Source organism: Odocoileus virginianus, chromosome 31 (assembly GCF_023699985.2).
Source record: "Odocoileus virginianus isolate 20LAN1187 ecotype Illinois chromosome 31, Ovbor_1.2, whole genome shotgun sequence".
Taxonomy (NCBI): domain Eukaryota; kingdom Metazoa; phylum Chordata; class Mammalia; order Artiodactyla; family Cervidae; genus Odocoileus; species Odocoileus virginianus.
The window spans coordinates 37,999,603-38,022,139 of NC_069704.1; the positions used below are offsets into that span (position 1 = coordinate 37,999,603).

The 22,537-nt window shown below is 43.5% G+C and overlaps 1 protein-coding gene across 1 annotated transcript in view; it reads right to left on the bottom strand.

Annotated features, from left to right (window-relative positions):
* The window catches only part of DOCK5 (dedicator of cytokinesis 5), a 269,322-nt gene that overhangs the window by 56,970 nt on the left and 189,815 nt on the right, over positions 1-22,537 (bottom strand). The window contains exons 23-31 of the mRNA XM_070459648.1: positions 20,846-20,957; positions 18,762-18,832; positions 17,857-17,963; positions 14,961-15,097; positions 12,304-12,399; positions 8,995-9,093; positions 4,301-4,395; positions 2,321-2,399; positions 1,528-1,628 (exon numbers count right to left, since the gene is read on the bottom strand). Of these exons, the coding sequence (XP_070315749.1) occupies positions 1,528-1,628; positions 2,321-2,399; positions 4,301-4,395; positions 8,995-9,093; positions 12,304-12,399; positions 14,961-15,097; positions 17,857-17,963; positions 18,762-18,832; positions 20,846-20,957 (897 nt within the window). The remainder of the gene's footprint in view (positions 1-1,527; positions 1,629-2,320; positions 2,400-4,300; positions 4,396-8,994; positions 9,094-12,303; positions 12,400-14,960; positions 15,098-17,856; positions 17,964-18,761; positions 18,833-20,845; positions 20,958-22,537) is intronic.

The following is a 22,537-nucleotide window of genomic DNA, read 5'->3' on the forward strand; positions in this document are numbered from 1 at the left end:
GAAACATTGATCTAGACAGTGATTCTTGGGTGGAGATGATTAAGAGTGACCTGGAAATCTTTTAAAGAATATAAAAGCTGGGGGCTGCTCCACATAACATGCCATATCAGAGGTTGGGGGCTTAGAAAATGGAAATAAGATTGGTCAAAAGCAGATATGGAGACTGTTCCCAGGAAATTCAAGTACAGACGTATGACCTACCCTGCCAGCAAAGATCTACATTTTCTACTCATGTTACTACTGCACCCAACATTTTTTTTCGAAATCCCTGCTTTGGAAATGTCTTCAAAAGTCAGAATAAAAATCATATTGAAAAATTTCTCTTACTATTCCATTTTAACAAAAGTATCTAATTTTACTATTAATATATAAGCATGTGTAGTTCAGTCTGGCACATACTGGACAATAAGTAACTATTCTTATTACTTTTTAATACTACTGTTGATGCTTTTACTAAAAATAAGAAGTCCTGAAAAAAACCTCATTCACATTCCTATAACCTTAATATAAATGTTTTTATTTCCTAAGGCTTATCTTTACCAGTATGCATATACATTTTTATGTGGATTGTACCTATAGTCACACTTTCTGAAATGACCAAAACAAGAATCATTTATCCTAACTAGCCACTTTATTTACCAGATTTGGTGTCAACTCATTCTATTCATAGTCATTTAACAAAAACCAAATCCATCCCTGAATGAAATTATTTTAAAGAATAAGACTAAGATGTCCATCTTAAAAATCAAATATCTCTTGAAAACCACCCCACCAGGAAATCTACAAAATAGTTTTTACTTTTATCTTTGAAAGTGCAATCACTAAATCTTAACCTCTCAGACACCAATCTTAGTATTTAAGGGAAGAGTTAGAGAGATGTTAAAATAATTTGCCTAGAATCCCAGACATGCTAGGAGGGAAACAGAACTAAAACATCATAGCATTTAAATGATAAATTTCTTAAGCCCTTTTAAATTACTCAGCCTTTAAGTTCCTAGGCTCTCAATGAACTTTGAAAAAGACTTGAGATGAAAATTCCCTAAATCTCTCATCACACTTGCACACAAGTCCATTCTGACTACTAAGCCAGGAATCTGGAGGGCATTTTTAAGTGATATGTGAGTCTTGGCTTCTCTGCTGTAGTAACTAAAACAGGGAGATAGACCAGTGGGGCCAAATGAGTCTGCTCCGCAATCAAGAGTCAGAGCGGCACTAAGCTCGCAATTTGGATAAACTGTCAGCAAGGGGCAGCTGTCCTGGGCAACAGGAGCACTTTCTGGCCTTAGGGCCTCTCCATGTAGGGATTCTATAAAGAATGCAATGGTTGATTTGAAAATGAATGGGGCCCTGAGAAGAGATGTGAATCTGGGGCAATCTGAGGTTTATTAAATGATTATTTGAAGACCAAGGTCATTAACACTATGAGTAGCCAGTGAACAGTAATTTCTGCGATATTAAAAATCCTGCTCTGAATAGAAATAGAAGAACTCCCTTCCCAATTATAAGCAAGTTTAAGAGGACACTTACTTTTTTACAATTTTGTTGCGCTTGGCTTGTGAGAAGGTTTCAAGCTGAAGGGACTCATGGGTGAGAAATGCTACTGCCAAATGGAAGTAATTGTTCCAGAGCTGCTCAAAATTAATTGTGTGGGTGAAAAGAAAGGGAAAATAACATTAATAAGGGTCATACTAAAACAGTGACACATAGTTATTCACTCTCTGGAAATTAATAAAAAAAAAATAAAGTAATACACACAGGACATTTTTCTCTCTTGTGTTTCAGTGATTCAGCCCTGAAAATTTTAACACTTTACTAAGATTTTTTTTTAAAAATTTAAACTATTATAGTTGTCTTTACTCTTGGGATAAAGGAAAATTGCTGCCAAGAAGTGTACCTATTTATAGTAGGTAGTTTGGCAAAACTTATCAAAAGTCCTAGTGTTTTGCCAAACTTTTGAACTAGTAAATATTTTAGGACTTTATCCTGGAAAAATAAAAATGGGTATTTAAAAAATATTTAAGCAAGTGCTATTTAACATAACAGAAAATGCAAACAACCTAAATTTTCATACACATATAAACACATATGTACATATGCACACACACACATGTATATATATATGCAATATCCTCTGCTTATGTCTTCACTTTCTAGGTTCCACAGATACAAACACAGGCCATGACACAGCAGAAGCACATCAACAACCAAATGTACCCTGTAACGGAAGCAGAACCTTGTCTGCAATCTGTCTTCCAAAATGAAACTATCCTCTTGCTTCAGCTGAGAACTGAAGGAACTCCTAGGTGAACTGCATGCTTACCTGAAGTTCAAAGCTTGCCTGATCCATGAAGAATCTGGTGAGAACCTCAGCAAACTGATTTATGGCACGGAGGAAAACCCTGGCGGGGCACAGAAAAACATGCTGGATAAATAAGGCAAACTTCATGCTCTTTGAGACATTTTCTGGGGCTTGGGAAGCCCCAGGTGGCTCAGTGGTAAAGAATCCACCTGCCAATGCAAAAGACTTGGGTTCAACCCCTGGGTTGGGAAGATCCCCTGGAGAAAGAAATGGCTACCTACTCAGTATCCCTGCCTGGGAATTCCCATGGACAGAGGACCCTGACAGGCTACAGTCTATGGGGTAACAGAGTCAGACACGACTTAACATGTTCTATGCTAAAAAAAAACAACAAAACAAATCAAGCCTGGATTTGTTAACCTAAGACCTTTAGATCTATCAAGACCCTTAGAGACCAAGAACAGCACAGTCTACAGTGAAGGCCAGTTTCTCAAACTGTCTCCTAGCATCACTCAAGGCTGCGTCACAACTGAGCCAGTTGAGAGGACCAGCTCCTGCGCCTCAGACCAGAGCTCTTTCTATTCCATCGTGACGCTTGTGTTTTTAAGTCTAGGACTTCGGATGCAATTGTTTCTCTAATCTGTACATAGTTGGGAAGTGTTTTCTAACCAGATATCAGGACCATGGAGACTTAATGCTTATCATAATAATTTACTATTTAGCTCTTGAAAAATCCTGACTCTGAGTATCTGTGCATGCGTGCTCAGTTGTGTCTGATTCTTTTCGACTCCTTGGACTATACAGCACACCAGGCTCCTCTAGACATGGAATTTTCCAGGCAAGCGTACAGGAGGGGCTTGCCATCTCCTACTCCAGGGGATCTTCCTGACCCAGGGGTCAATACTGAGTCTCCTTCATCTCCTACACTGGCAGGCAGATTCTTTACCACTGAGCCACCTGGGAAGCCCTAAGTATCTGTATTCAGTTCATTTGACTTGAATTCAACAAGTCTTTGTTGAAGACCAGCAACTGCAAAGCACTGGCTTAGGTTTTGCCTTGAAAGAGACACTTCCTGGTCTTAAGAAGGTTACAGCTTGGTGGGGATCACTTCCAACCTGTAAATAGAACCTTGACCCAACAAAGAGTATGGAAAATTCTAGGAACGGGGTATCAAATAGGTGTAGGGAATTGAAAGGAGAGAAGAGGACATCTAGGTCAAAATGGATTCCTTTGGAGATGGCATTTGAGAAGGACCTAAAGGAATGGGAGGTAGGTTAGTGGCCAGAGATGATGGGGCAGGCACTGCAGGTGGAAGCAGCCAACGTGAGGGAAGGCACGGAGCGTGTTCAGAGGCAGGAAGAGGCTGGTGTGGCTGCAAGGCCTACTGTATGTCAGCTTCCCAGGTGGCGCCAGTGGTGAAGAACCTGCCTGCCAATGCAGGAGATTAAGAGATGTGGGTTCCGACTTCTGGGTCGGGAAGATTCCCTGGAGGAGGTCATGGCAACCCACTCCAGTATTCTTGCCTGGAGAATCCCATGGACGGAAGAGCCTGTAGACAGAAGAGTCTACAGTCCATGGAGTCGCAAAGAGGCGGACACAACTGAAGTGACTTAGCATGCACGCACACTGTGTATGGAGGGAAACAGTGGAAGATATGGCTAGGAAAGCAGGGTGGGCCAGGATGCAGAAGCCTGGAATATTAGGATAATAAAGGCCACAGGGCGGCACTGAAAGACGCCCTGCAGAGCTGATGATCAACATGGAGAGTTACAAGGTAACAGCAGAAAGGAGAGTTGAGAGCCCGAGTCAGAGTGACTGAAATAGCCTGGGTGAAATCAAGAACAGGAGGCCATACACCAAGACCATAGAAGCAGGAGGACCCTGACTTTACAGATGATGGACCTGAGGCAAGGAGATCAGACAGTGCTTCACAAGGCTCGGAAATCTAGTTACCAGACCCAAGTTTTCAAATGCCGCCGGCCCCACGATGGGCAGTCTCACCTGCTCTGTGTCATATTCATGACCATCCAGTCTTTAGCGTAGACGTTCTTTCCAATTAGATCCTTAAACATGATAAAAGTTTCCATGAGGAAGTCCTGCAGAAAACAGATGAGGAATGGTTGGACGAAAACTGGGTTACACACCATATGCCTGGCCCGCATTACACTGATGCAAAGGAAGGAACATGATGGCCACAATCCCATAACAGTCTATCTTTTGAGTAAGTTTCATGGGGATTAACACCGTGGTGTTTTTTTTTTAAATTTTATATTGGAGCACAGCTGATTCACAATGTTGTGTTAGTTTCAGGTGTATAGCAAAGTGATTCAGTTATACATATACATACACGTGGTCTTTTTCAAATCCTTTTCTTATTTAGGTTACTACAAAATATTAAGCACTGTTCCTTGTGCTATATATAGAAGTTCCTTACTGATTATCCATTTTGAATATAACAGTGTATATATAATATAGCATTCTTAGAGCTGTCCTATGATTTGATGCTTATATCATACAATCTGGCTTCCCTGGTGGCTCAGATGGTAAAGAATGTGCCTGCAAAGCAGGAGACCCGGGTTTGATCCCTGGGTCACGAAGATCCCCTGGAGAAGGGAATGGCTACCCACTCCAGTCCAGTATTCTTGCCTGGAGACTTCTATGGACAGAGGAGCCTGGGGGGCTACAGTCCATGGAGTCACAAAGAGTCGGATATATTTGAGTGACTAACAATTTCACATAGTCTGATGAGGGAGACAAGGATGAAAAAACCGCACAAATTTTATAAATTATGAAATAGACTATTGAAAAATTAAATGACTGGCTTAAGGCCATAGAAACCAAGAAGCAGAGAGCCAGGATCCAGACCTTTGGGTTCTGGATCCCAAGTTTGCAGCCATAATATCGTTAGTGCTTGACTGCCAAATGTTGTCTGAACAGATCTACCGTACTTCAAAAGCATCCACCAACTGTGAGAAAATTGACACTTCTTTTTAACTTTTTGGAATCTTTTAAAAATTGAATTATAATTAACACACAGTATTATATTAGTTTCAGGTATACTACGTAGTGATTCAAAGGTTTTATACATGATCATCACACCTAGTCCAGTTACTATCTGTCACACTACAGAGTTTTTAGAGTATCACTGACTGAATACCCTCTGTGTATACTACATCCTTGGTAGTTGTTTACTTTATAAACTGGCAGTTGGGGTCTCTTAACCCCCCTCACCTCTTCTGTCCACCTCTCTGCCCTCCTTCCCTCTGGCAACTACCAGTTTCTTCTCTGCATCTGAGTCTGAGAAAACTGATACTTCTAACAACTCTGAGTCCTGTTCTCCCTTATTACTGTTAGAACGGAAACAAAATGCTATAAATAAGCAGCAGAGTCAGGATTCTTCCTATTCCAGGAATGCTTCCATGGGTGGCCTGGGGAGAAGGGTCCTAAACGCTCCTTACAAAGAGATGTCAGCAGTGGACCATGATGACTGTAACAACTAATTAACAGAAGCCCAGGATCGAGAAGATAGCTATTCTACTCACAAGGCAGCTAAGAGGAAAAAAGTAACTCAGAAAAAGAAAAATCAGGCTAAAAATCAGTGCTTAAAAGTTTGGAAGGCTTTTAAATTTATTAGTTAGTTAAATTTAGACATTTTCCACTCAGATTCCTGAGATGAAAACCCAGTGCAATTTTTCTGGCACTAAACCATGTAGTTTCAGCAAGGACAGGAAGAACGCGGGGCTGCGGAGGCAGGGGGCCTCAGAGACCTGAGTCCTGATGGCTATCCAGCGCACTTTGGAGGCCAAACAGCGACGGATCAGGAATGACGGCAGCCCTGAAGTCTGCAGCCCTGAAATTGTCCCCCTGGTTCAGTGCAGACCAAATCATTTCCACCTTCCATTCGCACATCCCAGCCCCAGTGAACAAGTGTTTCAATTTTTCATCATTCATTTTAAGCCTACCCATCACTTATTAACTATTCCACTAGCTTTTTCCCCAAGTCAACAGGAGCTCATGGCTTGTGAAGCGAGGCTGGGGAAAGCTGGTTATCTGCTGACACCAACTCCACGTCCAGCCCCAGGTGGCCCCAGTGATCTGTGGACAGCGGTGGCCTAAGACGGGCAGCTCACAGGTTACCCCCGGCCTCCCTTTCCCCACTGCTTCCCAGGTCCTTCACGTGATTTCTTCAGAAGCAGCAGGAGAGAGAGAAAGGAGGGTCCACTGAAGGTTGAAAGGCCCAGCTGTACCCAGCAATCCCCCCACTAATGACCATTGTTCCCTTGGGGGCGATAATCCTTTTATAATTAGAGGATGCTGGGAGAAGAGTTCACATTGTCCTAAAAACAAGAGATTAAACCTGAGTTTAGGGGTTTTTTTGGTTTTTTTTTTTTGCTTACTTAATGGAGCCAAATTGCCAGGAGTTTGGATTTACTATAAATTCTACCTGCTTTCAAAGGAAATCTGAAAAAAAGTCATTTCATTTCCCCTGTGGCTGCAGAGTGCAGCATGTGGGATCTCACTCAGCTCCCTGACCAGGGATTGAACCTGTGTCCCCTGCACTGGGATTGCAGAGTCCTAACCACTGAACTCCAAGGAAGTCCCGAGAAGTCACTATTTGTATATTAATTTTATCTTACATAATAAAAAAATTATATATAGTTATAGTATAACATCATTATTATTATTATAAGTAGCTGGTTCTCATAGGTATTAACACCTGTCAGGTACAAAGCAAGGCATTTTCCATATGTCCACTCATCAGTATTTATATTAAGCATTTCTTTTTGAAGTGATGAAAATATTCTGGAATTAGAGAGTTGTGATGGTTGCACAATGCTGTGAATATACTAAACAGCAATGAATTGTATGCTTTAAGTGGGTGAACTATTTGGAATGTGAATTATATCTCAATAAAGCTGTTTTTTAAAAAGTACTCACATTAACCTCCTCCCCTCCCCAGGTAGGCACCATCTTATATATGGGGAAGCTGAGGTTCAGTGAGGTTAAATAGCTTGTCCAAAATTTCGCGGAGGGAAGCAGAACAGAATTCAGAATTCAAACCCAGATCCTGGTGTTCCAAAGCCTGTGTTCTGACTGCGGAGGGGAAACACCGCCACCCTCAGCTTCCACCTCTCAACCCCTCTCCTCTCCTCCGTGATTCTCTCCCCCAGATCTCTGCAAGCACAGCTACGGATGGCTATGGACTCCTGTATCAGCCTGCCTGCGAAAGCATGGTTGAAGTAGAAGTCCACACAAGTCTCCAGACTAAGCCACGGTACTTGATTGTGGTCCAAACAGTATTCTGAGAGTTCATCACTGGATCAATTACAACTAATAATAAAAAACAGTACTGACTCAATAGACATGAACTTGAGCAAACTCCGGGAGACAGTGGCGGAGAGGGGAGCTTGGCATGTTGCAGTCCGTTCAGTAGCAGAATCAGACATGATTTGGAGGCGGAAGAACAACAGCAACTTTCTCTCCAATTCTTTGTTATGTTTTTCCATCATGTAGACCTCACAGAAAGGAGAGTAACTGGCAGGGAAAGAGCTGGTTATTCTTGGGACTACTGGCCACCTGCTCTCCGTATAAAACAGGCAGAAAGTGGACAACTGAGAGCATAAAGAAGACAAGACAAGAATATGCATGAATGATGGAAGTTACCCAAAGGAAGTCTAGTCTACTGAGACCTCAACTGTTAATCCAGCTCCATATCCAGCCCATTGCTTCACAAGACAAGACAATAACGTCAGGGATGATATTTTGTTTTATGCAGGATCTTAGTTTCCTGACCAGGGATTGAACTTGGGCTACAGCAATGAAAGCGCAGAGCCCTAACCAATGGACTCTCAGGGAATTTCCACTTTCAGGGATGTTTAACAGCCATTAACAGTTCCCTGAAGGAAGAATCATGGGAAGCCGCCAGAGACCTAACTTAGCTTCTTAAGCTACCTTTGGCTCTATGCTTAATAGTAAATCATTAAGAGCACAATTTTGTTTAAAACAAGAGAGAATAGAGTATTTTCAACTGAAGATAACTTACAAATGTTACATGGGACAGGTGCTACCTCTTTTTGCTTCCCTTCCCAGGGGATACTGAAAAGGATGACATCAACCACATCTCAGAAGACCATGCACATCTCTGCCTCCTAAAATCCCTGCAAGGGTGACTACTGCCCCTGAAAATGAGACACTGTCCTCTTCTGAGAGCAAAAACGGTCAGCCAAATGTTTCTAAGTACAGGGTCTCTCTAAATCACAGAAACTTCAGCGTCTCCATGAGGACCTACTGGTATATGAACTCACTTAGTCACTCAGTTGTGTCCAACTCTTCTGTGATCCCATGAATTGCAGCCCATCAGGCTCCACTGTCCACGGGGCTTCCTAGGCAAGAATACTGGAGTGGGTTGCCATTTCCTTCTCCAGGGGATCTTCCTGACCCAGGGATGGAACAAATCTCTTGCATCTCCTGCACTGGCATGCAGATTCTTTACCGCTGAGCCACTTGGGAAGTCCATATATACTGTACTCTTCTTTAAAGCTTATGGCAGAGGAACACTCTCCTTCTTGTAAACACTGTGCAAAGCCACACAGCATTAGAGATGTGCAGGAAGAGAACCCACACAGAACTGATGCTCAGTTCTGCCAAAATATAAAAAGCCTTAGAGTGAGCAGGACGCAATGAAGACAACTTACTACAATGTCTTGTCTGGTTTTGAAAGTGCTGATGTAGTGGTTGTAGTGGCTGTCGTCCATCTGCCGCAGGATGGCGATCATGCAAGCGACAAAGCTCCCCTGGAAGGAGAAGGAAAACACAATAAATCCCAGCTCCTGAGATCGCCAACTGACAGAGCAAGATGTGGGTGCATGGCCTTTGGTTTTCCCTACCCAATTAAGTATGCAGAGACTCCACCATGATGGAAACACACTGAATTCTAAAGATCTAAAGGCATGTGCTTTGCAGTTTCTTGGTAAAAACAAGCTCCTTCTGGGTTCGAATGGAGGGCTTGATTCATCCTGTTGTCAGCTCTGAGCTCTGAGATCCCAGAGGTCAGGGGATACTGACTACGATCTCAACTAGACGACTAGTGAGGCTGAAACAACTTGTAGATGCTGAGTTGCTTGTTGAGAGAGATGGGTAGTAGAGACATCCAGAGAGAAATGCCAGAAACATTTAGATCATTTAAACAAATTTGAGCTTGGAGGACAGCGAGGAGGAGAAAGAGAAGTGGTACAACTGAGCAGAAAAGCAGAGGAGAGGACAGAAAGGCGAGCTCCCCGCTGGGCCAAGAAAGCGTCAAGCCTCCCGCTCTGGAGTCCTTCGGTCGGTGATTCTTGCATGTTAAGCTATGTAACTGTAGACCTGGTTTGAAGAAAGGGATTGGATAACTAGATGTGTATTCGGTCCCTCAGTTGTGTCTGATTCTTTGTGGCCCCATGGACTGTAGCCCTCCAGGCTCCTCTGTCCACAGAATTTTCCAGGCAAGAATACCAGAGTGGGTTGCTGTTTCCTACTCCAGGGGATCTTCCAGACTCAGGGATGGAACGTGCATCTCTTATATTGACAACTGGATTCTTTACCACTAGTGCCATCCCTGGTCTGGATAATTAGGTGATTACCATCATTTCCGTTTTTGAGGCCAGGAATTACATATTCAACTGGCTTCCCCTAGTCCAATCATATTTGAGTCACAGACTTAATTTTCTAGCCTAAGGGTACGTACCCAAGGCAGAATCTGCCTATATTCATACAGTTATGAAAATAATACAAATTTAAATGAATCTGGCACAGAGGAGAGGAAAACCTAGCTGTTCTGGGGTGGAGAGAATAACTTCCTACATACAAAAACAATAAAAGACTATCCATGGTCACCTCTCTCTGGATGAACGCCTTACATCTTCTTTGTTTAAAAAAAAAAGTTTATTTTTCTAATTATGAAGCAATGTAAATTTATTGTATTAAGGCTTTAATATTTATTGCCAAACTAGCATACAGTTTGCATTACCATCAACACCTAACACATTTATTTCTCCAGGCCTTTGTTAAAGTGTTTGTCCAAATTTTAGCTTCTTGGGTGGGGTGCATGCCCTGAGGTTTGTGGGATCTTAGTTTCCTGACCAAGGATGAAACCCAGGCCCCGGGCAGTGAAAGCTCCCAGTCCTAACCACCACTGGACCACCAGGGAATTCCCAGGAAAGCCACTCTTTTTTTTTTTTTTTTTGGTCCTACCATGTAGCATGTGGGATTTTAGTTCCCCAACCAGGGATCGAACTCACATCCTCTGCATTTGTGGAGTCTCAACTGCTGGACCACCAGGAAGTCCCTAAAAAACCATTGTTAACCACCTTACACAAATTTGTAACTCTATGACCCTGAATCTCCTTATTCCACTCATTTTTTCCCCCTCCATAGCACTTATCTCCTTCTAATATTCTGCACTTATTTTTTTATTATTATTCTTGCTAGATTGTAAGCTTCTCTAAGGTAGCGATTTTTGTTCTGTTTCCTGGTGTATTTCTCTTGTCTAGAACAATACCTGGCTTATAGCAGTTTCTTACTACCTATTTTCTTAATAAATGGTTTTTATTTACAGTAGCAATTTAGAAGAGTTCTTTTTCTATCCTCTAATTAAAATCTCATTGGAAATGGCAACCCACTCCAGTATTCTTGCCTGGAGAATGCTATGGACAGAGGAGCCTGATGAGTTACAGTCCACAGGGTCACCAAGTGTTGGACTGACTGAGCAACTAAGCGCAAATGCACGTAGCTCATACAACTGCAGGAAAAAGACTCTTCATTTTAATGATGATACAACCTGGTCTTTCAACAGTTACCTCTGGTCTCCATCATACTTTTTACCTGACATTTAGTAGACATAATAGTTGGAAAATAAGAGGCCAACACTCACATTTCTAAAAGCATGCTAATCCCAAGTTCTTTAAAAGATTTTCTTTGAACGAAAAGGGCTGCCTGGTAATACAGGGCATCAATCTATAAGCATATCAAGCATCAGGGGAAACAGAATGTGAAGGGGAGAACTGAATTTATCAGAAATTCTCTCATGGTGACTAAAGTGCATAGTTGGGGACATAACTTGGTAAGCTTCTGTCAGGGGGCATGGCTGACAGCATGCAGGGCGCTGCCTCCAGAACAGTTGTCTGGAGCCAAAGTCCACCTCAATCACATGGTGGTTGTGTAATCTTGTACAGGTTTCTGCATGTTTCCTCTTTTTAAAAATGGAGCTATGAGTTTTCAATGAAATATAAAGTGCTCAAGATATATTCTAGCACACACACAAAAATGAGCTAACAGCGACCATTACTATTAACATCATTTTGTCTGAACATACTATCACTGTTATCATTCTAATGAAAGTGGATCCACATAAAACATGCAGACATTGAGAATTACAATTACACTGCTCGAGATACTAGAGGAAATGCTGAAAGCAGTCAGCTAAACTAATTTTCTAAGTTTCTGCTCACAAAGGCTCATATTTTCCTTAAAGAAAATATTAAGTAAATATTTAAAGAGCATTAGGTAGAACTGGCCCCGAGTTCTCAGCCCACCTAGGGTGCCTGCCTATCTCAGCGGGTCTCTGCTTTAATGTTTAATATTAGAGGAGGTTTATGTTTCACCGTCCATCTGAGTAAGACTCCTTAAGAATGGATTCACACACTTGGTATTAGTGAGATCCTTAATAACTGTCCCCCATTCATCTCCTCTACCTTCCTGTTGGACCATTTTCCCTCAAGAGAAAATCAGCATCAGATTTACTCACAGTTAAGAAGAGTCACTCATCCAGGGAGGCTGTAAAGTTCGAGGCCCCATTCAATTCCAAGGGAGCTATGCCACCCAACACACAGTGCAGTCTAGAAACTGGGATGGGAGGGGCCTACGTGAATTTGGTCTCAAGTCACTGGTCCCCAAAGCCCCTCATTGGGTAGGTGGGGTAGGCCACTGAGAGGCTGCAGTGGCCGCGTGGTCCCCTGGACGACACTCACAATATGGGGAGACTGTCGGCTCATCCCAATCACGGTCCGGTTGATCCTTCTCAGCAGCCGTTCCATTACCAGCTGTATGTGCTTTGCCGTGGGGCCCTGAGAAGGAAACACAGGGATGGACACACTTCTGACTTGCTTCACTTCTCTTAAGGAAAGCTCAGACAGCCAAGATTTCATTTTCATCTCGTTCCGGCTCTTGCCTACAAAACAGTCTGTTATCCAAAAGGGGGAAACATCGCAGAATGATACAGAATTATTAAGGCATCGGCTTAACATCGTGGGCTCCAATGTCTGAAAGATGAACGTGGAGATGCAGGGGAAGAATGTCTCCCTAATAACCTAGGTCGTCTGGACTCACTGAGAGCTCCCTGTGGCTGCTGACTCAACACAGTTTTGGGAGGACCCCCACTAGCATGAGGTACTGGGTCCTGACCCTGCATGGATCAAGTCACCCAGGAAAATTAAGCACATAGATGGGAAGCAAAACGCAAATATACAAAGTTCTTGCCATCTTCTGTGTAGGAGGTTAAAAAAAAAGAAGAAGAAATTCAAGTCAAGGACATTGTTATGGACTGAAGGTTTGCCTTCAAAATTTCTATGTTGAAGCTCTAACCCCCTAAGGGGATGGTATTTGGAGATGGAGCTTTGGGAGCGAATCAGGTCATGAAGACAAAACCTGGGATTGATGGGTTAGTATCCTTTTAAGAAGAGACACCCGAGAGCTTGTCCTACCAAGGAAAGGCTATGTGTGGACACAGCTAGAAGGTGGCTCTGCAGGCCAGGAGAGGTCCTCACCAGGACCCAACCACACAGGCATGCTGACCTTGAACTTCCAGTCCTTAGAACTATGAGAAATAAAGCTATTGTTTAATCCACACAGCCTCCAGTATTTTATTAGAGCAGCTTGAGCAGACTAGCTCAAGGATTTAAGGATTTAATAATCTGACTCTGTCACGTGTCTATGAGCAATTATTCAACTTTGCGGAGCCTTCAATATTCATAGCTACAAAAAAAAAAAAAAAGAAAAGTTCCTATACAGGAATTAGCTGGGCTGATACACCCAACGCTGCCTTGGGAATGTTTTCTTTCTTTTTCCTTCTTGTGATTTGATGTTACCTTCTTTCCATTCCAACGTATCAATACTCAACTCGCCTTTTCAAAGCCAGTATCCATTCCCACTTCTTGAAAGGCAATCTGAGCCTCCTGCTTAATGCTTCCAACAACTAGATCATTGCTATTTCTGTACTTTTATTAAAACAGCAAGTATTATTAGTACCCCCTCTCTCCTACAATCCCTTCTTTCCTTCCTTGCTTTTCATTATTTCTTCGAATGAAAGTGACTCATAAAACCTGCCTCTCTGTGGGGTGTTGCGTTTTCCTCTGTTTACATGAGTTCCATATGTTAGACCCCAGGAGGTGTATCCCACATACTGCACCCTCTGAGTCTTTAACAAATTTACACTTCAGCAGGAGGGTTGGGGCTCACATATAAATAAGCAAAACACAAAGGTTCCCCTGGAAGGTCAGTTTCAAGAGGGGAGGGCTTGCTTCTCTTGTTCACCACTGAAGACTCAGACCTTTCACAGTGTTCAGAGCACAGGGGCTGTGTAAAGAGTGTTTGTGAGTGGAATTTACAACTCAAAGATGGTAAAAGCCTTAAAACGTAAGGACAGAATAAAGGCAGCTAGCAGAGTGCAGGAATTTGGGCAGGACTGCACCAACAACTACTTCATGGAGGTGCTTAATGCAACCGGACTCTGAAGAATGGGGAAAATGTGAAGATGTAGTTATAGGAAAACAGGAGGGAATACTGGGCTATACAAAAAGGGGGGCATAAGAATAAACCAGTAATGAGAGCCTGGAATGAGGCGAGATGGTATAGGAAGACATAGGAAATTAGTTTGTACATATAAATATGTCTAGGGACTTTATGTAGGAGATCTGGGTTTGATCCTTGGGTCAGGAAGATCCCCTGGAAAAGGAAATGGCAACCCACTCCAATATGCTTGCCTAGAGAATCCCATGGACAGAGGAGCCTGACAGACTACAGTCCATGGTGCTGCAAAGCATCGGACATTACTGAGCGACTAAACTACCACCCCCAGGGACTATACTGATGGTTCAGTGGTTAAGACTCTGAGCTTCCACTGCAGGGGGAATGGGTTAGATCCTTGGAATTAAGATCATGCATGCTGCATAGCTCAGTCAAATAAAAGACATATCATCTAAAAAAAAAAGGGAGCAGAAAACACCATTTAGGTTTCAGAAGGAAGGATGAGCATCAGAGTATACATGGAGAACTTCTCAGAAGCTCAAGAGCAGTGCTGTCTGGTACCAAAGGCATAGAGGGTAGAGGTTTCTACTCAACAAGCCCACACAGAGCTCTGTGTCTGAAAAGTTCCCACAGAGACCTCAGTGACGGTCAAACTGGGCTGGCCAGGAAAATCAGCCAGCAGCGGCCCCCACAGCAGGCAGACCTCCCCAGACCTAGATTTGCCTGGTAGGTTCTAGCCAGGAGAAGCCTTTCTAAACACCTCTGAAGTGGGCACCGCCTAGATTCTCAACTGCCTGGGATGAGCAGGGCCGCACAGCTGTTTCTGTCTCCGGCCACGGGACCAGCGTGAGCTGCGCTCCACATCGGGGACTCTTGAACTCACCACGTCCTTCCTGTCCAGAACCTCCAGGAGGTGGCTTAGGAGCTGCGAGCTGGCCTCATGGTCAGGCTTGCTGGAGCTGTCGTCTAGCTGGCCGCTGAGCTGGTCTATCAGCAGAGCAAGCAGCACATCCCTGCACTCTGCGGGCGAGAAGGCAGACCACTCAGCAGCTGCCGGAGCATCCCTCCACATGGCCTGGCTCCTTCCTACAGCCCCCTCTCTGCCTGTCCCTCCAGCTCCCAGCTCTGGACTCAGCCTTGCAGGGGCCCCTCCGGGCTACCCGGGAGCAGGTGACTTTTAGGCCCGGAAGTTCAGCCCTCTGCCTGGAGCTTAAATGCAAAGAAAATCCTACCTAGGGTGCAGTCCCACGTTTATAAAGTATTTAACAATGTCTTTAGCTTTTTGGGGGGTGGGGGTGGAGCTTCTTTTGCCTCAGATGGTAAAGAGTGCGCCTGCAACACAGGAGACCGGGGCTCAATCCCTGGGTTGGGAAGATCCCTTGGAGAAGGGGGAATGGCAACCCACTCCAGCATTCTTGCCTGGAAAATCCCATGGACAGAGGAGTCTGGCGGGCTGCAGTCCATGGGGTCACAAAGAGCTGGGTACAACTGAAAGACTAACACAGAGCAATTTTTTTTTTTAAGGCATTTAACTTAAAAAAAAAAAAAAAGACTAGGACTTCCCTGGAGGTGCAGTGATGCAGACTCTGCCCTCCAGGGCAGAGGGGTGTCGATGCAATCCCTGTTAGGGAGTTAAGATCCGACACGCCTTAAGGCCAAAAAAAAAAAACAACCCTCAGAAGCCCTATTATAACAAGCTCAATAAAAGACTTAAATTTTTTTTTAAAATCAAATTTAAAAAGGTCAACTTAGGGATTCCCTGGCATTCCAGTGGTTACGACTCAGCGCTTCTACTGCAGAGTACACAGCTTTGATCCCTAGTCAGGACACTAAGGTCCCACAAGCCATGTGGTGCAGCCAAAAAAAAAAGGCCAGCATGATATTTGTAAGCTAAGTTATAGGAAATTAATAAACTAAGCAAGTTATATGCTTTTAATTTTTTGACATGTTCCACTGAATGGATAAAATATACTCAAAAATTCCTATGAACGCTAAGCTTCATCAGCACATTTCAGTGAGTTTCACAGACATTCTTTTCATGTGTTTGCAGATACATGGACTTCATACAGGAAGGTGCTATCTTTCCACTATGTCTTCTTTCTGGGAACTTCATGATGATAAAATATTACTCTGATAAGTCCAGATATTCTGGGCATGAACAGAAATGACTGTGAACAGTGATACTACTTCCTCTGTTGGAATTACGCAGTGCATCCTTGCTCTTCGGCTCAAATGCCTCATCTTCATGGTCTCATTTATGCTTTCCACATCCTTAGAGGAAGAAGCTATCACAGCATAATAAGAGGTTGACTAATACTAGGTTTCCTACTTAAGAGCACTCACTAGCTTTCTGCACTCCCCCTGACCATGTCCTTGAAACAGGTGAAATGTCTGAGCACAAATTCAGAGGCTTGGAAAATAACAGAGCCAAAAAACACTGCTGATTTGACCTAGTACAAGTCCATCCTTCTATAGAAACAGAAGCCGAGACTTACGAGATGGTCCTCTGTTTGTCTGAAGTTATATAACTAGCCTGGGGCAAAGTCAAGAGGGTTCTCTCACCAACCTACTCAACTTTTTCTGCTTCCGAGGTACCCTGCTGGTCCTCGGACCCTCCAGCCAACACACAGCATGAATCACCCCCTGGGGCTCCCAGACCCAGTGGGGGCTTCAAAACAGTTCCCACAGCTGGCCCACCCTGACGAGCCCTGGGTTTACTGGGAAAGGACCAGGTATGGGACCTCCTTCCCATGTCAACTCTGGGGCAGGAACACAGTGATTTACACCTGATGGCTACTTGCTTGACTAGTTACAAAATGAAGAGTCTTTTACCAGCGTAAGAGTTTTCTTCCCTCAGGGTCCTCCTCCACTCCTAGCAGTCAGATGGTAATCTGGCTCACCCACAGCTCCCCCAGAACCTCTCTGATTTATAGTGACTGCCACTACTCCCACCACGGTCAATTTTTTGTCACTGATGTGACATGACTGGGCATGGAGTGGAGGAGAAATGTGCATATCCTGCTCTGCTGAGCAAGTACAAGCAGCAAACAGTCCATCACTGCCCCGGGGCATCCCTGCATCCCTGCCATAGGGTACCACTGCCCCACAGCATCACTGCATCCCTGCTACAGGGTATCACCACCCCACAGCATCACTGCATCCCTGCTACAGGGTACCACTGCCCCACAGCATCACTGCATCCCTGCCATAGGGTACCACTGCCCCACAGCATCACTGCATCCCTGCTACAGGGTATCACCACCCCACAGCATCACTGCATCCCTGCTACAGGGTACCACTGCCCCACAGCATCACTGCATCCCTGCCATAGGGTACCACTGTCCCACAGCATCACTGCATCCCTGCCACAGGGTATCACCACCCCACAGCATCACTGCCCCATGCCATGACATCATGGTATCACTGCCTGCCGCGGTCCCTGATTACTGATATTATACTCCATGTCTAGGTCAAAGGAGATGCATTTGTTTAAAAGGACCATCTTTCCTGCTTGCCTGTTGCTTTCTGGGGTTTGTATTTTGAGGACAAAGTTTGCTAATTAATGCAACATTCGCTATAGAATTAAACATTAAAGAACACATGAGTTTGCTCTTTCATGGAGCTAGGTGAAATGCTGAACTGATTTCATCTTCTCCTTAAAACCAGTTTCCCAGGAAGTGCTTAGGTATCACCAAGGACATAATTAAATTTTCATTTTAAAGGCAGCATTGGCTGAGGAAGACAATTTCCATAAGCGGCCACTTTTGCTGGAGACTCACCTGATTGCTGAAAAAGATTGCTCTCCACTATCTTGGTCATGCAGTTCAGCTTCTGGCGAACTAAGTGGTTGTCAGGGATGCTCTGGATGAATTTGCAGAAGAGCACACTAGAAGAGAAACCTGGGTAGTCAGTGGCTCTATCCTGCCTTGTTGAAGGGAATAAGCTCTTCCTCTCCCATGGGAGATTATTTGGGCATAGAGGTTGACCTGGAATTCTCTCCCCAGTGACCAGATAGTCTGTCTCTAAGAGGCCAAGGAGAAGCTATATTCTGCGTTCACTCTAGGGCTGAGCTGGGGAGCTGAGTCTGCCTAACCTGCCAAGCAGTCAGGTCCATCACTGCTTTACAGACCTGTCTTTATACTCAATTTCTGCAAAAGCCTTTTCTGGCTAATTCCACCCCAGTGTCAATCACCATCTGACCTGGCATTCCTGGGGTACTTAGGTGTATGGCTGGAAGCATATTATTATGTACTTTTTTCCTATAGTTAATTTTATGTCTGTGCATTTTGTTTCTTTGGAGAAAGTGCAAACCTCTCTCAGGGGCCTTTATCTTCCCTAGAACTGAGCACAGAAAGGTGTTCAGTTCATACGCGTCCGTATGTGTTAGAAGAATCACAGCCGTGTAGTAGTCCAAGCTGAAGCCGAGCAGGGCAGTTGCATCTCCTGCTAAGAAATAACAGGAGCTTCCCTGGTGGTCCACTGGTTAGGAATCTGCCTTGCAATGCAGGGGATGCTGGTTCCATCCCTGGTCGGGGAACTAAGATCCCACATGCTGTGGAGCAACTTTAAGACTGAGCTTTCTGGAGCCCACGTGACACACCCAGAGAAGCCTGAGGGCCGCCACTAAGACCCAGACAGCCAAATAACTCTCTTTTTAAAGAAACAATAATTTGTGGCTATTTACCTGAGTTCAATAGGATCGAACACAAGTTTGACGTCATTAATGATGCTAGGAAGGTACTTCAAGGCTGCCCCCTACAAGAAAAACAAAAAAGCAGATTCAGGCATCAAGCAGGACAGGCACAGAATTTTCTGCATGATCCCAAGAAGAAATGACTAACACTGGGAAACAGCAAACTGGACATGAATGTTCTTGTGAAGAAGAAGAAAGCTAGTATTGCTAACACACAATCTCTCCCATCATCTTTTTCCTAAAAAAATCTGGACAGCTTTCCATTGTCCATTTAGAATGCATTTTTCTATCCAAGGAGGTAATCAAAACCTGACATTTCCCTCACAAAGTTGCCAGAGAGAGGAGAAAGTAAAGTTCAGATCTGAGTCCTTAGGAATTACATATTTTACATTTAAAAAACTGCTAAGGATGATGATGACGGAGAATTTGGGCTTCTGGGGAGAAGGGAAGCCCTGAGAAGAAAGCCTGCTGCTTGAATCATTATCAAGATCGATTGGCTAAATTCACAGAGGCCATAAAAGCCACATAAGGGATGTCTAAAGGGTAGCTTGTCATCTTTGGGAAAGTGTCTATTTAGGTTTTCTGCCCATTTTTTGATTGGGGTGTTTGGTTTTTTGATATTGAGGTAGATGAGCTGTTTTGTGTATTTAGGAAATTATCCCTTGCAGGTTGCATTGTTTGCAAATATTTCTCCCACCCTGTGGGTTGTCTTTTTGTTTTCATTACGGTTTCCTTTGCTATGAAAAACCTCTTAGTTTGATTAGGTCCCACTTGTTTATTTGTCCTTTTATTTCTTTTGCCTTGGGAGGCTGATCTAAGAAAATACTGCTACGATTGATGTCAGATAAAGTTTTGCCTATGTTCTCTTCTAGAAGTTTTAGGTGCCATGGATTACATCTAGACATAATTAGGCACATGCAAAGATGCTCAACATCACTGATAATCACAGAAAAGAAAATCCAATGAGATATTATCTCACAGAGGTCAGAAGTCTATAAACAATCAATGCTGGTGAGGGTGTGGAGAAAAGGGAACACTCCTGGGAATGAAAACTGGTACAACCACTATGAAGAACAGCATGGAGGTTCCTCAAAAAACAAAAAATAGAGTTACCATATCATCCAGCAATCCCACTCCTGGGCATCTACCCAGAAGAAACAAGATCTCAAATCTGAAAAGATACATGCACCCCAATGTTCACAGCAACACTATTCACAACAGCCGGAAGGTGGAGACAGCCCAAGTGTCCGTCAACGGAGGAAGGGTGAGATGTGCTGTGTGTGCATGTGTGTGCGTGTGCATGTATGCGTGTGTGTGTACGTGCATGCATGTGTGCGTGTATATGTGTATGTGTGCATGTGTGTGTAACGGAATACTGTAAGTAAGTGTGAGTCACTTGCTCATGTTCGACTCTGCCATCCTATGGACTGTAGCCCGCCAGGCTTCTCTGTCCATGAAGCTCTCTAGCCAAGAATACTGGAGTGGTTGTCACTTCCTTCTCCAATAATGGAATATTACTGAGCCATAAAAAGACAGATATCATATGATATAATTTATATGTGGCATATAACATAAACGAGTTTATTTTTAAAACAGAAACAGACTCACAGACATAGGAAAAAAACTTACAGTAATCAAAGGGGAGAGGGTAAGAAAGGATAAACTAGGATTAACAGATATACATCATGATATATAAAATAGATAAACAACAAGGACCTGCTATATAGCATAGGGAACTATATTCAATATCTTATAATAACCTGTAATGAAAAAGAACCTGAAAAAAATACATACGTTTAACTGAATCACTTTGTTGTATACCTGAAACTAACACAACATCGTAAATCAACTCTACTTCAATAAAAATAGGTACCTTGTCTTTGGGAAATGAACATTTGAAAATACAAATGTACGTAAAAGGGAATACAAAGGGATTTCCCCTTTACTTTCTACAAGTCATTCTAAAATTAACAAGTTTCCCATGAATGAGGATTATTTTTTTTTTATCATGCACTGCAAGTTTTTCGCTCCCCAGAACATCCTCACCCACAGTATTAACAGTAGCCCAAGCTGACCTTGATCTTGACAGCTTCTTCCAGAGGCCTGTCCATCAGTGAATTGAAAGCAAGAAATAACTGGCGGATTGAATTACTAAATTCATCTCCATCTTCACTTTGGCCATAAAATCTTAACAGGAAAAAAAAAAGAAGGCAGTCAGATATTCCATCTTTAAAAGACATTTTTCAGTAGCTTTGCTGCCTACATGATGCTAGAGGCCCATGCGTCACTTGTCACCTCTTCACCCTGTGCACGGAGCCATCACGAGTGCTCTAACTAAGGCAGTTCAGGGAGGGGCCCCGAAGCTGGGAAGTCATCACCACCTGGACCAAAGGTAGTGATTTGTATGTAAAGTCCTCCAACAGAGATCTCCTCCTGGTCCCCTGAGGTTGTCTTAAGGCCAGTCTTGGTGATGTCCTCCATCCTAGCGGCATGTGGGCATTCCTGGAACAGAGTGGGGAACAGCCAGAAGCTGCTTTGCCTCAAGTAGCAGATGGACCCTGCCTACAAGCCCACCATTCTCCGCTCATTAGAACAATGTGCAATAAGCAGGGGACTTTCTCAGCTACCGAGATTGACAGCTCAGTCTTGCCACCTCTTGCCCTCCAACCCTCCCTCTCTCTTACCTCTTCTAATCATTCTATCTAATCACTCTGCCACTTCAATCAGTCTGCCTCATCACATCATTTGTGCTGAAGTTTCAGACAACAGGGAGTAAAGTTCTTCAACCCAGAAATGATCTGAAACCAATCTAGTCTGTGAGTCCAGTTAGCATTCTTCTATCTACTGACCTGCCAACCTGCTCCACAACAGGGCCCTCACAGGACACAGGCCATCTTGGTCTTCACTGATACTGTGCTTCATTTCTTGCTTTTTAAATTAAGAAAAAACTTTTGGCCATGCTGTGAGGCATGTGAGATCCTAGTTCCCCAACCAGGGATCAAATACACCTGCATCAGAAGCTCGGAGTCTTAACTGCTGGATCTCCAGGGGAGTCCCTGATTCGTGCTTGTTTAAGGTACCCTGCTTGTCTATCAACTGAAAAGTTTGCTTTTCTCCTAAGTAGAAATCAGAAGGCTCAAGTCTCAAGAAACACAAAAGTACCGAAACTAGTCCAGGTGCACTTACGCTGGGGGGCCATCTTACCGCCAATTGGTCAAGAGTAGAGATAGTTTGAACTCGAAATTTTATACACACACTCAAATATACATGCGTATATGTATTAGTCTCCTCCATTCTTCTATAACTGACATGGTACTTACAGAATGTGAACTCCTCTGAAAACTATTCAGAGGGTTCCTGCTAATTCTCAATTCATCCATTCTGCAGAACTGGAAAAGAACTTTATCTGCAACTCAGTCCATGAAGTATCTCAAAATGAACATGTGCAAAACAGAACTCACTTGATTTTCCTGGTCATCTTTAAATAGTCCATATCCTGGCAAGTAGCACATCAAACCTAGAAGTTATCTACAATTCTCTCTCACTCTCCCAGCCAATCTAACAGCAAGTCCTATGATCTCTTATCCCTCAATCAGTCCACTCTCTGCCTCTCATAGGAGACAGACCCACTGGATCTCACATTTGAACCATAACAGCCTATTGGAGGGAGGATCAAGATGGAGGGGATATATGTATACATTAGAGCTGATTCACATTGTTGAAACTAACATTGCAGAAACTAACACAACACTGTAAAACAATTACTC